This window comes from Triturus cristatus, chromosome 10 (assembly GCF_964204655.1).
Source record: "Triturus cristatus chromosome 10, aTriCri1.1, whole genome shotgun sequence".
Classification (NCBI taxonomy): Eukaryota; Metazoa; Chordata; class Amphibia; order Caudata; family Salamandridae; genus Triturus; species Triturus cristatus.
Genome location: NC_140593.1, coordinates 838,845,273 through 838,862,124, shown reverse-complemented (window position 1 = coordinate 838,862,124; position 16,852 = coordinate 838,845,273). Strand labels below are relative to the sequence as shown.

Here is a 16,852-nt window from a genome sequence, read left to right as displayed (position 1 = left end):
AAAATGGCTTGACAAAAAGCAACAGAGTGGTAGCTCTTCAAGGATCGGTGCTTAACTGGGGCAGAAAGAAAATAACTGATGTCCACATGCCTCTGTGGCGCCTATATACATGACCGCGATGTCATAACAGATGCCAACGACGACACGTGGATCAGAATGGAGTCATCTAACAGCACGTGGAAGGGGATTTGCTCAAGCAAAAGCTTTCGGATCCAGCCTGACACCTGGGAAATTCTAAGATAAGGAATCTGCAGCTAGAAGCCTCAATCAGACATAGGGCAACTGTAATTATGCAGAAGGGGAAGAGCAAACTAAGCAGCATGATTGGTTATATTATGCAGCTAGAAAATGTAAAGTATGCGATGTAACGTGACATTTTGTGATAGTACTACTTCATCATTTTTTAAATTTATCATGTTATTACTGCACGGGCAAATATTTCCCTCCAAACCATCAATAAGAAACAAAGCTAACCAGCCAATGTTGGCAGAGGAACTTTCACTACGCAGCAGGACAAGGCTGCATTTTAGTAACTTTTGATCCGTTTGAGCTAGAAACAGCTTTATTTGTTAAAACCTGCACATCACTCAGCAGATGACGGAATATGTAGCCAGTTAGGCAAATCCATTATTATGCAGAAAATGCCACAGATATATATATATATATAGATATATATATATATATATATATATATATATATATATATATATCTGCAAGAGTAGCCCGTGTAGGTCTGTCTGAAGGTGAAGTGGCTGTATTTTTTTTATTCACAAGTCAGGCTGTAGTATGAAGAATACATTCCAATTGGGAGGTGTGGTACATCAGCCTTTACAGAACTGTCACAGTCCAAATTAGAAGAGCAGTGACTGGTTTGTAGTGATTCACTTCACTGAAACAAGGTAAGATTTTATCCCAAATATGGCACAGATGTTCTAGCACTCTGTATGGGCTTCTTGGGCATGTATGAATTGAAGCAGCAGCTTCAGTGAATTACGAAGGCAAGTGCACGATGGACAGCTGAGGTGTGAATCTTTCTAGCTTCAAGTAAGCAAACCACTCCTGATATCCACTCATTTTAAGGTGCCGGTAATGGCAATGAATCTGTTTTCTTTTTATATGCTGAGTTGGGCATTCGTCATGAAAACTCTGATGAGGATTACAGATTACTTATCTAGAAATATGCCCAAGAGTCCATTTGGATCCAGAACATTTTCAAGAACCTTCAACTGAGCACCAGGTGCTCCCTATCTAAATTCCATCTATGAGCGTGACAAGGGGGTTCCCTTACAGAAACCACTCACAACAGTGTCACAGGATTCACATTTACCTTTTACAAACAGGGAATTACCAATATGCAATATAATGCTACTCAATCTCAGAAGACTCAGGCCGAGTTAGACATGCCAGGATGCAAATGTGTGACATGTCAGTCACACCATAGTGATTTTTGAGACTCAGTTTCCATTATCACCACTTGGCAGAGGATGCCCATAAATCTGACATAACACAAATGTAGTAGTATGGTCTATCCCAATGTAGATTTGAAGACTGTACATGGCTATGTATTTTGCTACAAATTAGATGACTAATTTCATGCAAACTCAGGGAGTTTTCAAAAACAGAGCCACCTTCATTAAAAAACATTCAATGGTTTGCAAAGCTGTAGCATTTTTAAATACATTTATAAAGCACGACTGAATTTTCAATGACACTGTACTATTCTAGTGGCATAACAATTGCATGTGCTCTAATAAAAGCAAGTTATATGGTCCTGAGTGACCCCTAAATGGGTGTAAAAGACCGTCCTAATTTAGATGCATTTGTCCATCACCCCTTAGGCAGCAGTGTCACAATGATATATGCAGTCTTTCTTCGCCTTTCCTCTCCAATTCATTATATGGAAGTTAATTCAGAGAGAGAGAGACCCACAGAACATTATACGGTGGAAGAGAGGGGAAAAAACTATCTCCAGCCTAACTTTGAATCAAAGAGCCATGCAGAGTAGGTAAATAGCCTATCCTCCTTTCCTGCACAGAAACACCCGAATAGCATGCTTGACCTACAGTTTTTTTTTGCAACGGTTTATATTGGCATTTTTCAAAAATATTGCAGAAACAAGAACTAAAGATACATGAGCAACCAAATAGTCAGTTCCTGACAGTTCAAGTCTATTAAAGGACAGTAAATATGGAGCAGCATTATCTCCAAGCACAGGTGTCTCCAACAAGTCGATCACAAGCTACCAGAAGCTGCCACACAAATTCAGAGTATCTTGCAGCCTTGAGTTTATTTTTGAATAAGCAGTGTCAAGTTATGGGAAGGCTTTATTTTACATTATCATCAGGTTGCAGATTGCAGGGCCTGGTAATGAGCAGTGCTCAGTCAGATTTATGACCACCGAGGCTGGGGCACAGAGGTGAAGAATTGAAGCCCTGAGGTATTTAACGCTTAAATAAAGGTCCTTGTCAACTCAATATTGGAGCTGCGAACAAAATGTTTCTGAATGATTATAAAAATGAAAGAAAAAGTGAAAAGTTATCTAAGGTTAACTCTTCATTTTACTTTTCTCCCATTTCAAAGTGCTGCATTTACAAACGGCAGGTCTCTTGTTCCCTGGTGTCAGTAGGCACTGTGCCATATTTATAACTGATAAAATACATTCATTTGTTTTAAATGGGACAAATCTAAAGTGAAGAAATGTATTTCAATGGAACATAAAGTCTTAATCTCTTTCTCTACTTTCAATTAAGCCAATTGTGTCAATGTTTATTGAAAAATGTTTCTTCACTTTAAATTCCTCCCATTTAAACAAATAACTATTTTATTGTTCTAAATATGGCACAGTGTCTACAGGCCACTGAGAGCAAGATGCTGGTTGTTTGTAAATGTGACACTTGGAAATGGGAGAAAATCTAACTGATGAGCTTTTGGAATACATAAAAAACATATGTTAAGTCTTCAGTTTACACACAGCAGGTATCTTGCTCCCAGATGCTGGTAGAGACCGTGCCATATGTATAAATGAAAAATACAGCCATTGGTTCAAGTGAGAGAATTGTAAAGTGCAGAAAAATGTTCCATATTATGAAAGTTTGTACAGAACATTTTTTGCTTAAATCTCTCCCATTTCAAAAATAGTTTTATGTTTGCGTTATACATGTAAAGGTGCCACATATGGCGAAAGGTATGTCCTGTGCCACAAGTACATGACAAGCTCTCAGTCACCCATACACATAGATCCCATTCATAGGCACACACACTCGTACATCCCCAAAGACCACACTCTCACTAGCAAACATGGCAGCCCTATCATAGTGACCCTATTCAAAGTATTTTGCTCAAGCCATAGTTTCTGGCCTATGGACATTACGCTTACAGTCAATTAAGCTGGGGGTGGGGGTATCTGGTACACTGCTCGAGATGCTTTGCCTTCAGTAGTTCACAATGATTGTCCAATTTGTCATGCAAGGTGTGACAACCTAGGATGATGCGAACTTCAGACATAACTCAAAATTTCCATGACAGCTAAATAGTGGTGAGTAGCTCTGCCCCGAAGGCACAAAAGAAAGACAAATGTGATGCAAAACAAGTATATGCCCTATTAGGCTAAGAAATCACAATATTAATGGTGGCTGAGGAAGACTGGAATTTCAGCATTTCCTTACTGTCATGTACAGTGTGACAACCATCAGTGATGTAGGTTTCTTGCTAATAATACCCACGAGCACTAAATTGTGGTGGGATTTGAGCAGAGTAAGACATCAATAAAAAGACAAATGCTATTTCAAGCTCCAGGTAGCTTACCTATTCTGATAACTGTAGTAAGCAGCATCCCGGGGAATAGTACACAACTGTTTCCCGTAACAACACAAGGTCTGGGGAGAAAATTCAACCTGCAACAAAAATTCTGAGGTGAGTGATGTTGCCGTAAATGATAATCACTAGCAACAAAAAATCACGTACATCAGTGAAGAATAAAAAGTGCACTATCATTGAGGTTGAAAGAACATTCCAATGTCAACTGTCTTTCCTTTGGAAAAGCAGGTTGTGAATCGTTACAGATGCTTTCACATACCGAGAATACCTAACCAGCCATGTTTGGGAAGGGGGGGTGTCTGTGCGCGAGAAATTGAAAGCCAAACGGCCAAATTGTCATATACATTCATCTTCATATAAAGTACTAAGAATAGAAGAGTACTGACCTGCATTTGTCAATTTCCCTTGTGTTTTGTAAATGTTAACTACCTGTAACTCTAGCCTTTCATCAAATCTGTATACAGTGAACATCTCCACTCATACACAAGAAGGTGGTAATAATTATTTTGGATAGAAACATTTCTCTAAGAACTGAAAGGTTTTACATTACATTTAATAGCTTGCGCCAGACATGGCATTAGGTTTCCTTTCAAGTCACATTATCATCAACCTTTCACAACCCCTATGTCACCCATGTGCCTACCAATCTGCATATACAAATTTTGTTGTATGAGATTCAGTAGGCAATGTTCCTCTCCACAATTATCTCAAATTGACAATAACGACAAAGTTATCTCTTCAGAGGCACCACCTACACAAACCGATCAGTCTATCAGACCCCTGTTCTCAAACCTAATGGAACAATTTTTTGTTAACAAAATATGAATAATTACAGTTTTATCTTCTTGAAAAGCCGCACCGCACACACACTAATAACGCATACACTTACAACAGATTCAGCACTCATTCACCACACACTGGACTTGGTTTCTCTTCAGATTCCTATTGATATTGTTTCTCTTCGAACAGTTCGAACTTCAGTGCCTAGTTTCAGAAAGTCAAACAGGAGCATAAAATTAGGTCTGGAGGAGAATGAAAAGGAAAAGTTTATTACCTGTACTCTTAGTTCTCTTTCAGGGGAATCCTCATCAACGCACTGAATAATCCCACCCACATGCAGGATCCCGGTAGAGCGCCCTAAAAGTGAGTGAGTGAGTGAGTGAGTGAGTGAGTGAGTGAGTGAGTGAGTGAGTGAGTGAGTGAGTGAGTGAGTGAGTGTGTGTGTGTGTGTGTATATATATATATATATATATATATATATATATATATATATATATGAACACAGAGCATTCACCAGTTTTTCTCAAGGAAAAGAAAGAATGCACGAACTCCTCTTCGTCGGTAGATACTGTCGTTTTATTCAGTTCTCAAATCTCCCTTATGTCATGACGCGTTTCGGCCGGCGAACGGCCTTGATCACATGATATATATATAAAATTCACAGAAAAAAACATAGGTTTCACACATGTTATAGTTAGCAGGACATTTCACTCGTGAAAAACCAATGAAATTCCACCGTTATAGTTAGTGCAGGCAACTATAACTCACGCGACCGCAATCCTCTGCTGATGATGTCAAATATTACATCACTGTATTTAGACACTTATTTACCCATGTCGTCTTCCATTAATTTTTAGCTATACATATATTACAAATATTTTTTTTTCAGAAAGACACATATGTCATCAGTGATGTAATATTTGACATCATCAGCAGAGGATTGCGGTCGCGTGAGTTATAGTTGCCTGCACTAACTATAACGGGGGAATTTCATTGGTTTTTCACGAGTGAAATGTCCTGCTAACTATAACATGTGTGAAACTATGGTTTTTTAAGTGAATTTGCAAAGTTTTTTAAATGCTAATTCCTAATTATAACGTGTGTGAAACCTATGGTTTTTTCAGTGAATTTGTACGGTTGTTTAAATGCAAATTTTTTTTTGAGATTTTTGGTAAAAAATAATTTCCAACCTATGTATATAATAATATATATACTATATCCTGCATTATGGAATGGTTAATTTTTTAAAAATTAATGTTTACATACAGTTGTACATCACAGTTATCTTCTACAACTCTTGAAACTTGTATTTTTTTTATGCATTTTTTGCCGTGCGCGTACGGTAAGCTGACGCTACGCGCTCCGTACGTCATAAGTACGGTGCGCTTACGTGATACGATGCGCGTACGGTAAGCTGACGCTACGCGCTCCGTACGTCATAAGTACAGTGCGCTTACGTGATACGTACATGACGTACGCGTACACGCATGCGCGTTGCGCGGAAGCAACGTCGCGGTTACGCAGGGGCGTGTAATGCGCATGCACGAGTGCGTCTTACGTACGCGCTCCGTAAGCGCTCCGTAAGCGTCACGTTTGCGCATGCGGACTTGTTTACGAGCGCGTACCGTAAGCATACGGAGCGCGCACGGTAGGTCATGTGGTCCACAAAGAACACTTTTCATTGGTTGAAACTACTTTCAGTTCCAGAAACTTCCCACACCACACCCATTCCCCTCATTACTGCTTGAGATCCCCTAGGAGAAGGAGCTGAATTGACATTGAGATACAATGGCAGAGCAGCAGACCTCTTCTGAGAGTGAGCCTAGCAGCACCATCATCAGACAGAGAAGGAGGAAACAAAAGGATTCTTTTGTGTGGTGGTATTTTACTTTTCCAGAGGGGCAGAAAAAGGTCAATGCTCCATTGGTCACTTGCAGACTTTGTGAGCGTGTTTTATCTAGAGGAGATCCAAGGAAGAAGTATTCCTTTGGAAATCACTCTATGATGAGACACCTTAGGGATAAACATGCCAGGACCTTTGCTCGACATACTGAAGAAAACTCTTCAGTAAGTCACCGGAGCCCAACCTCAGAAGCTCAGCTGAGTACATCATCGGCAGCTCAGCTGAGCCCTTCCTCTGAGGTGGGAGCATCACCTTCTTCAGCTCCTCTGGACATTAACCCTCGATTTCGGAGGGTTTCAATGAGGTGTACAACGTGTTGTGGTCTTATTGTTTTTGGGGAGACCAGTGTTTCCCTTATTAACAATAAGATAGACCAGCACGTTTGTAGACGTTCATAATATTCCCATTCTTTCTTTCCTCTATCCCTGTATTAACCCAAAGGCTCTTTTAAGAGCCAACCTTACCTCACAATTTTTTTTTTTTTTTAAGCTTTCCTTTTTAAAATTTTTTTTTTGCCGTGCGCGTACGGTATGCGTAATAGTTACGCGAAGTTCGCGGAATTCATCTCGGGGAATTTTTCCGTTTACGCCGTGCGCGTACGCTACGCGCATTCCGCGAATTTTCGAAAAAAAAATTCAATTAATTTTTGCCCTTGGGGGTCCTTCTGGGACCCCCTGACAAAGGCTAGGGGGTCAGGAACTGTCCACCCTGCCCCCTTTTCACGTTCTCCACCTTTGTTTTTCACCCCCTCAGACTGCGAGAGACAAAATGGCGGCCAACACTTCCTGGTTTCGACCGATTCGAATGTTTACTGACATCTAACAACCAATCAGAATGGCGCTCGTGCACGGCGGCGTACGGTAAGCTTACGGTACGCGCTCGGAGCGCGCCTATAGATATATATATTGATTTAAATGCTATTTTCTCAGGAAATACTGAACAGATTTACACGAGACCTTCAAAAGGCACATCCCTGACCTGAGGGCTACCTCTCTGCCAAATTTCAATTCTGTTCAGCTGTTCGGGCTGTAGCTCGGACTAAAGGTCCTATGGAAAAATGCATGGGGGAAACGCATTTTGGGACCCCCCCTTTTTCTCAGCCCCCGCTTGACGAATCCCCCCGATACTTTCAGGGAAGGAGCGGAGCGCCCCACCTATTTTGAGAATTTCGCGAGGATTCGTCAATCGGCGCCAAAGTTATTCCAAATAGAATGTTGCGGATTTCCTATGAAAACACGGTCCCAACTATAACTATCTACTGGCGACCGCCAGTAGAATATCCATATCCATATCTATATATATATATATATATATATATATATATATATATCTATATATATATCTATATATATATCTATATATATATATATATATATATATATATATATATATATATATATATATATATATATATATATATATATATATATATATATATATATCCTCGCTCAGTCTCCACTGTTCCATACGAAGCACTCTCGGGCGGGTGCGGTTTGCAGTAGTGGAAACCGCTAATATATTATAGCTCAATATTCTTCTCCTGTTGAAGAAATTACCGCACTCACGGGGGACATTGAAGTCGTTCTTTATTGACGGCTTACAGCAAACAAAACAGACGAGTTTCGGCGATAGCCTTCTTCGGTGTCAATAACACATCAAAAGGGGCATGCTTAAAAGCGTAATCGTGAAGCATAGAAATCAGGTTCCTGTGAATATTAGGGGTGGCAATAGAATACGCAGATTAAGGAGACTGGAGTCACGGTATATTATAGATCTAGGGACCAAGTATCCGAAAGGATTGAACAGTGGGGAGGAACTGGTAGTCCACATAGGCCTGTAGATGACAATAGCTTCATGTAGAAAAGAGTTGGGCTATACTCGAAACCTGAATATGTATTGTTTTCCTGCAGCCTGTTGATTTCTGAAAATCTGTAATCATGTGATCATATATGATTAAAACAAATGTGCCATTTGACATTAGCGTAACAAGAGGGGACGCAAGCCGATACACGGCGTGATTTGCATATATATAGAAGTGCCTAGGGACGGCTAGAGATGTATTTGCTTCTAAAGTATCCACTTACTTATGCAGATACACGGCTCAATTTGGTCAGAAGCGCTGCCAACCTAACGGTAAATTTTAAATTCTATGTTGGTCTTTAAAATCATGTCATATAGACGAAAATACTGTAAGACTCAACGAATTTGTATGTATTTACATCTGAAATGCACCGTTACAAAATGGCACTCATGTTATGAATTGTAAAGTTGGTCCCTTCTTGATTTCTATGCTTCACGATTACGCTTTTAAGCATGCCCCTTTTGATGTGCTATTGACACCGAAGAAGGCTATCGCCGAAACGCGTCTGTTTTGTTTGCTGTAAGCCGTCAATAAAGAACGACTTCAATGTCCCCCGTGAGTGCGGTAATTTCTTCAACAGGAGAAGAATATTGAGCTATAATATATTAGCGGTTTCCACTACCGCAAACCGCACCCGCCCGAGAGTGCTTCGTATGGAACAGTGGAGACTGAGCGAGGATTATTCACGAGAGCACCGTCGCAACTGCTGGGCACAACGCATTCTGAACGCGGACTGAATGGAATCTAGGATTTCGATCGGCAACGTAAGAATGCAACGAATGGTGAGCTGTGCAACTTTATTTATCGTTTAACGGCAGCGCAAGGCGGCAGGGCGCAGTGGGGGACAGGGACCTTTCAAAAGGCGGCATGTTTTGCGAGTCAACACGCCGCGAAGCGGCCAAAGACATTTTCAGAAAACATGGGGGAGCAGGAGGTGCTAAATTACCGGATCCCGACAAACCCAGAGACAAACTCAGTGAAATATTGTGGAAGTTAGAGCGACTATATGAGCGAGAAACCCGCAAGTGGTGGGAAGCCACTAGCCTCCAAAGCTACATAGATGAGAAGAGAGTACCGAGGGGGCTAAGAGTCTACACGGTCCCATCTTATGAGAACCCGGACCCGCAACTTCTCACTGACTGGGCAGAGCATACAGCACATTATTGTCAAGGAACCCTGGAACTCCTGGTCAAATACGCTTGGAGTGACCGGGATAAAGCTCTGGGTGAAATAAAGCTGTTGGAGGAAGACCTGGCAAAAGAAGATGAGAAAGACAAAGTAGAAGAACAAAGAGTGCTAATGAAGACAAGACTGTTGAAGTATGAGCAAAAAATCAAAACAAGAAAGCAAGAAAAATTTATTCGTGATGAGAATGATTATATCCAAGGAAGAATCCTAACCTTTGCCCGCAAATTTGACGGTCCGAGAAAGGAATTAAGTCTACGATCCAAACAGCCAACATCTCAAAGAGTGGAGACCTCGGAATCTGACCTCACAGGGAATGAGTCAAGTGACGAGCCATCAGGAAGAACAACAGAAGGGAGGAAGACAACTACCCCTTTTCACGACGAATTCCAAATAATACGGCAATCATGGCTACGGGGTGGCAAGAACAAACCACCGGAAGGAAACGAAGAAGAACGCGACGAGCGCAGGGGGGCAGCAAGAGGCAAGCCAGCAGCATGGAGAGGGCGCAACAGGAAAACGGGCAAACGGCAATAGATGCAACGAATCTTACAGTGGTCAATCTAACTGATAAGTCTCTCACGGATAATGAAAAGAAAGTATTAAGTCTGGGCTTAACTTTTTGTCCAAGTAATCATCTTGAATACACTCAGACTAGAATCGATCTTTTTTGCTTTATACGCAAACTCAAATTACACAAATATTTCAAAATAAGACCCAACATGAGAGACTCAAAAATCGGATCAAGAATAACAGTCACGGATATACTCACGGGGAAAGATCTGCCAGCCATCGAACTATTGGAAAATTTGAGATCAGAAGGAAATATAAACCCTGAAACTATGACAAGTATGGCAGAGAGAACAAGGAAGGTTGGCATAGAACAGGAAAGGGAAGAGAGCCCGTTCAAACCTACCTTGATGTTTAATCCCCAAATGCCATTTGACGCTATTGATGTTTTCTCAGACACCATGGTTAAAGATCTTTTAAAATTCAGATCAAGTAAAAATATGCATTGGAAAGGGAGCAACATAACGATTGCAGAACAAGCGGCATTACAAGACCTAATGAAAGATACGTCAACAATAATCAAACCTTCGGATAAAGGTGGGAACGTAGAATTACAGACCAGGGAAAGGTACTGTAAAGAAGCACTACGACAACTTTCGGATGGGAAATACTATGAAAAAACAACCAATGAGGCACACACTCAAAGCATCAGGAGATATGATGAACTAATCCAAAAGTGGTATGCGAAATCCATGTTGGGAACAGAAGAACATATGTTTCTCCGGAGTAACAATCCAATGATACCCACCTTTTACCATATTCCCAAATTGCATAAGGACAATATAGATCCGCCAGGCAGACCTATAGTGTCCTCTTTGAATAGTTTGACAGAACATTTATCTATGTTCATTAACCATTTTTTGTTCTTTCACGTAATGCAACTCCAATCATACATCAAAGACACTAAGAATTTTTTGAACAAGATAACTAAGATGGAGTGGGACTCAACCTATCTGTTAACGGTATTGGACATAACTAGTCTATACACATGCATAGAGCATGAACACGGCATCAGGGCTGCGAAAACTTACCTGGAAAAGCGTCAACTACGATATGTGGAACATAACGAAATGTTGATAGAGTTTTTGGAGTTCTGTCTGGAGAATAATTTTTTCCTTTTTGAAAATCAACATTACAGACAAAGATCAGGTACGGCGATGGGCACCTGCTTCGCACCCAGCTATGCAAATTTATTTGTGGGCTGGTGGGAGGAGAAGGTGCCCAGAACCTCTACCGGACAAAACAGTGGGAAAGTGGTGGAATGGTATCGGTACATCGATGACCTATTTATTGTGTGGCAGGGGACAATGGAATCAGCATATAGCTACATTGACATCCTTAATGACAACCATCTCAATTTGCACTTCTCGGGTACAGTGAGTCCGGTGGCAGCGGACTATCTGGACCTCCGAGTGTTTATTAATGGAGGAAGAATACATACCGCACTATACCGCAAATCCACTGCGGGCAATTCAACCCTGTTTGCCACCAGCAACCACCCACCCAAACTTATCCAAAGTATTCCATATGGGGAATCACTTAGATTGAAAAGGAACAGCACTAGGGAGATTGATTTCGAGGCGGCTGCCTCGGATTGCGTAGCTAGATTTGCTGTGAGAGGGTATAAACCTCAGACTCTGGAGAAAACCCTGCAGAAGGTAAGAAAGATCCCCAGAGATAAACTTCTGATGGAGAAACCCATACAGGATGATAATGATGGTAAGGGGAAATTCCGGATGGTTACCCCCTACTCCTCTGAGGCAAATCGTCTAAAACGTATGCTAAGAAAAAACTGGCACATCTTAAAAACCGACAGTGTCATTGGGGAGGACATTCCAGCTTATCCTCTAGTAACCTTTAAGAAGGCTAGGTCACTACGAGATATGCTGGTAAAAAGCCACCTAGAAAAAATCCCTGAACGAAGAAGCACTTTAAAAGAAATGAAGGGATTTTTTCCCTGTAACCGATGCAAAGCATGCTCAAACAGCAGAAGAGTTTTGTCATACAATATACCAGATATAGAAAGATCAAGGAACATAACTAAATTCTTAACCTGTAGCACTCCTTTTGCTGTATACTGCCTGATGTGTCCCTGCGGGTTACGCTATATAGGCAGTACCATACATCAACTTAAAATCAGGATCCTAGAACATCTGAGAGCCATAGACAAAAAAGATGCTGCATATCCTGTGGCACGTCACTTTGCAGAATGTCACCAAAGTGACAGAAATCAACTACAGTATTTTGGCCTTGATCAGGTTCCTGTGAATATTAGGGGTGGCAATAGAATACGCAGATTAAGGAGACTGGAGTCACGGTATATTATAGATCTAGGGACGAAGTATCCGAAAGGATTGAACAGTGGGGAGGAACTGGTAGTCCACATAGGCCTGTAGATGACAATAGCTTCATGTAGAAAAGAGTTGGGCTATACTCGAAACCTGAATATGTATGGTTTTCCTGCAACCTGTTGATTTCTGAAAATCTGTAATCATGTGATCATATATGATTAAAACAAATGTGCCATTTGACATTAGAGTAACAAGAGGGGACGCAAGCCGATACACGGCGTGATTTGCATATATATATATATAGAAGTGCCTAGGGACGGCTAGAGATGTATTTGCTTCTAAAGTATCCACTTACTTATGCCGATACACGGCTCAATTTGGTCAGAAGCGCTGCCAACCTAACGGTAAATTTTAAATTCTATGTTGGTCTTTAAAATCATGTCATATAGACGAAAATACTGTACGACTCAACGAATTTGTATGTATTTACATCTGAAATGCACTGTTACAAAATGGCACTCATGTTATGAATTGTAAAGTTGGTCCCTTCTTGATTTCTATGCTTCACGATTACGCTTTTAATCATGCCCCTTTTGATGTGTTATTGACACCGAAGAAGGCTATCGCCGAAACGCGTCTGTTTTGTTTGCTGTAAGCCGTCAATAAAGAACGACTTCAATGTCCCCCGTGAGTGCGGTAATTTCTTCAACAGGAGAAGAATATTGAGCTATAATATATATATATATATATATATATATATATATATATATATATATATATATATCCCCACAACTGCCCACTCCGGAAAGAAGAGGTAGAGGCCACTCAGGGGAGACGTCGGAAGATCTTTATTGAATACAGCGTGTGCATAATGCATTTCAGCCTTACGGCCTTCCTCCGGTGTCGCCATAATCAAAGAATAGCTCCACCCCCACCTTTGAATGTCCAGTGTCTCTCTCATTGGCAGTAATCCGCTGACCCCTGGCCATGTGATATCAACTCAGCTGCAGTTTAGCCACAACTACAGCTCCCGGAATGCTGTGTATCCAGGTAAGTGTTGCATGGGAGAGACATATTCCTGGAAAGGTGCTAAGTGTTCAAAAAATGTGATGGGCGGGCTCGCTGAGCAAGAGACATGAGCCCGATATGGACTGGTGGTCTGCAGTGCCTCTATCGCCCCCTCTTGTCTCCTCCCAGCAGGACGACTGGAAGACACAAAACACAACTTTATTGACACCGACGGAGGAAGACAACGGAGTCGGCTCCTTTAATTGGGCCTTCCAAGGTGACGAGACTCGGCCCCCACCTGACGTCAGCGCGTTCCCGACGATAAGGACTGGAGAATCCAGGAAGTTGGTGTGCATCCACACCGGAGCGGAGGAAGAGGACCCGAGAGACGGAGCGTTCGTGGTGAACCGAGGAGGAAACGAAGAGAGCAGAACAGACCGAGGGACGAGACCATCAAGAGCCCGGGCTGAGCCAGGAGGCCAACGCCCCCACGTGTCACCGAGCCACGCTCCAGGAGGAGCGTGGCTTACCCAGGTACGAGAAAAGTTCTCAGGGTGGGTTGGGAGGAAGGACGGCCCGATTACTTAAACGGGAGCCCTAAAACCCCCCTCAAACATCACAACTTGTTTCCGCTCACCACCGAGCACTAGTCACACTTTCCCCTTTCGTTTTGTTTAAAATGTGCACAAGAGTGTCTGGTGCCTCCTTCACTCCCCGGTCCCTTACTTTTGATCGTTTCACAGGACAGCGTCCTGATACTTTTTTTTTTGTCTCTTTCATGCCCCATCGACACGGACGGACTACCGAGACAACATACCGGACCCTGGGAGGTGGAGCCGAAGTCCGTATGAAGAAGCAGAGGGGTACCAAGCACGACGGATCCCGCCACATTTGCTGCCGAAAGACTCACAAGTCGGCATAAACGTGTCTTTAGGAAAATAAATCCTTATCTGAGCAGACCTGGCTTCCGACCCATTACTTCAACCCCGCCACAACTGGTGTCAGAAGTGGGATTAACATCCCAATCCATCAGTAAACCCGTGATGGAGGCGGTAATTCAACATCTCATCAAAGGCCAGGAAAAACTCAAATGGGCCATCGAGAGACAGATGACGTCCGCCCAAGCGGACCGCAAAGTGTTTAAAAACACCATTACAGCCCAGATAGAGAGCCTGCAGAAGGTGGTGCACGACCCTGGTACCTCTATACAAGTAGAGAGATGAGCCCCCACCCCTAGCCCCTCAGGTATATCCCTCCAGAAGTACGTATCCGAGGAAGATCCAGATGCGTTCTTATTGAACTTCGAACAGGCCGCCAGAGCGTGTGGCTGGCCGGAGGAGAAATGGCCGTTCTTTTTGGCGCCTCACCTGACCGGTGAGGCCCAATCAGCATATCAAGTAGCCAATGCTACCGGAAGAACAAGTTACTTACCTTCGGTAACGATGTATCTGTAAGAAACATTAGTTAGTTAGATTCCTCACCTTAGAATATCCCCAGGCGTCAGACTGGATCCGGAAGATTTTTCGTCAGCAATACCCCTTGCGCGTCGCTAGGCGTCGTCTGCGGCTCCGCGTCCGTCGTCGGCGTCGTGCGCCGGGATGACGTCGTCGGAGTACTTAGACGCCGCCCTCGCGCGCTGACGTCAGTTCTTGTACATAGCCTTCCGCGCCAGGAACGCAGAGCCATGCAAAGACCGACACTGGTGCCAAAAATAAAATCTAGGGGCCTGAAAGGACAACCTTAACCCTAGATGTCAGTTCGCAGAACGGGGAGGATGGGAGGGTCGGTGAGGAATCTAACTAACTAATGTTTCTTACAGATACATCGTTACCGAAGGTAAGTAACTTGTTCATCTGAAAGAAACACGTTAGTTAGATTCCTCACCTTAGAATAGATACCCAAGCAATACCATCCTCGGTGGTGGGTCTGCGAACCAAGATCACACCAGAAAGTCCTGGAGGACAGAACGGCCAAAGAAGCCATCCCTCCGGACTTGGCTGTCAAGGCAATAATGCCTGGCAAACGTGTGTAGCGAAGCCCACGTCACCGCCTGACAGATGTCCTGCAAAGGGACTCCCCGTCCCAAGGCAGTAGTAGCCGCCGTGGCCCGAGTAGAATGGGCGCGCAGCCCAACAGGAGGGTCCTTTTTAGCCAAGGAATAGCAAATTTTTATACACAAAACGACCCACCGAGAGATGGTCCGTTTGTGCACAGCTTTCCCCTTCTTAGCGCCCACGTACCCAACAAAAAGCTGGTCGTCCACCCGGAACTGTTTTGTGCGGTCCAGATAAAAGGAGAGCGCACGTTTTGGGTCCAGACGGTGGAGCCTCTCTTCCTCTTTGGAAGGATGCGGAGGCGGAAAGAAGGTGGGCAAGGTGACAGACTGCCCAAGGTGAAATGGAGTCACCACTTTAGGAAGAAAGGAGGGACGAGGCCGAAGGACAACCTTGTCCGGATGAACAGATAGAAAAGGAGGCTTTGAAGATAAAGCCTGGAGCTCACTCACCCGTCTAGCCGAGGTGATGGCTACCAGAAAAGCAGTCTTTAGAGTTAGAAGACGAAGAGGGCAATTGTGAAGAGGCTCGAAGGGAGCGCACATCAGGAATGTCAATACCAGATTCAAGTCCCACTGAGGCATTACAAAAGGGACAGGAGGGAACGTGTGTGTAATGCCTTTAAGAAAGCGTGTAACCACAGGGGACTTGAAAAGAGAAGGCTGATCAGGAAGCCGCAAGAAGGCGGAGATGGCAGCAAGATAACCTTTCAGGGTGCCCAGGGCAGAGCCCTGCCGGGCCAGAGAAAGAAGGAAGAGGAGAACCTCAGAAAGAGGGGCGGAAAGGGGATCCACAGCCTTTGCTGTGCACCATGCCACAAATTTGTTCCACCGGCAGGCGTATACCGACTTTGTGGAGGGACGCCTGGCTGCCAGAATGATATCACAGACTTCAGGAGGCAAGGCAAATGGCATCAACTGCCGCCGCTCAATCTCCACGCATGGAGGTGGAGGCTGGACAGGTTCGGGTGGAGGACCGTCCCCTGCTGCTGCGACAGAAGATCCTCCCGAAGGGGCAGACGTATCGGGGGATCGGTCAACAGACTGAGTAGCTCGGGATACCAGTATCTTCGTGCCCAATCCGGAGCCACCAAGATGACTTGGGCCCGGTCGTGCCTGATCTTCTTCAGCACTCTGGGCAGAAGTGGTATAGGCGGAAAGGCGTACAACAGACCGCAACTCCACTCGTGACGAAAAGCGTCGCCGAGCGAGTGCCGCCTTGGAAATTCCAACGCGCAGAACTGCTGACATTGCGCGTTCTCTTCGGTGGCGAATAGATCTAACCAAGGCTCTCCCCACTGCTGAAAGAGGCCCTGCGCCACTTCGGAGTTCAGACGCCATTCGTGATCCATCATGCACCGGCGGCTGAGTTCGTCTGCTCTGGC

General features: G+C 43.6%; 1 protein-coding gene across 2 annotated transcripts in view; it reads right to left on the bottom strand.

The window, feature by feature from the left end:
• Positions 1 to 16,852, bottom strand: part of CREBBP (CREB binding lysine acetyltransferase) — a 1,382,831-nt gene that overhangs the window by 463,386 nt on the left and 902,593 nt on the right. For both annotated transcript variants that reach the window (XM_085628465.1, XM_085628466.1), the window contains one exon: positions 3,805 to 3,893. In XM_085628465.1, coding sequence (XP_085484591.1) covers positions 3,805 to 3,893 — 89 coding nt within the window. The remainder of the gene's footprint in view (positions 1 to 3,804; positions 3,894 to 16,852) is intronic.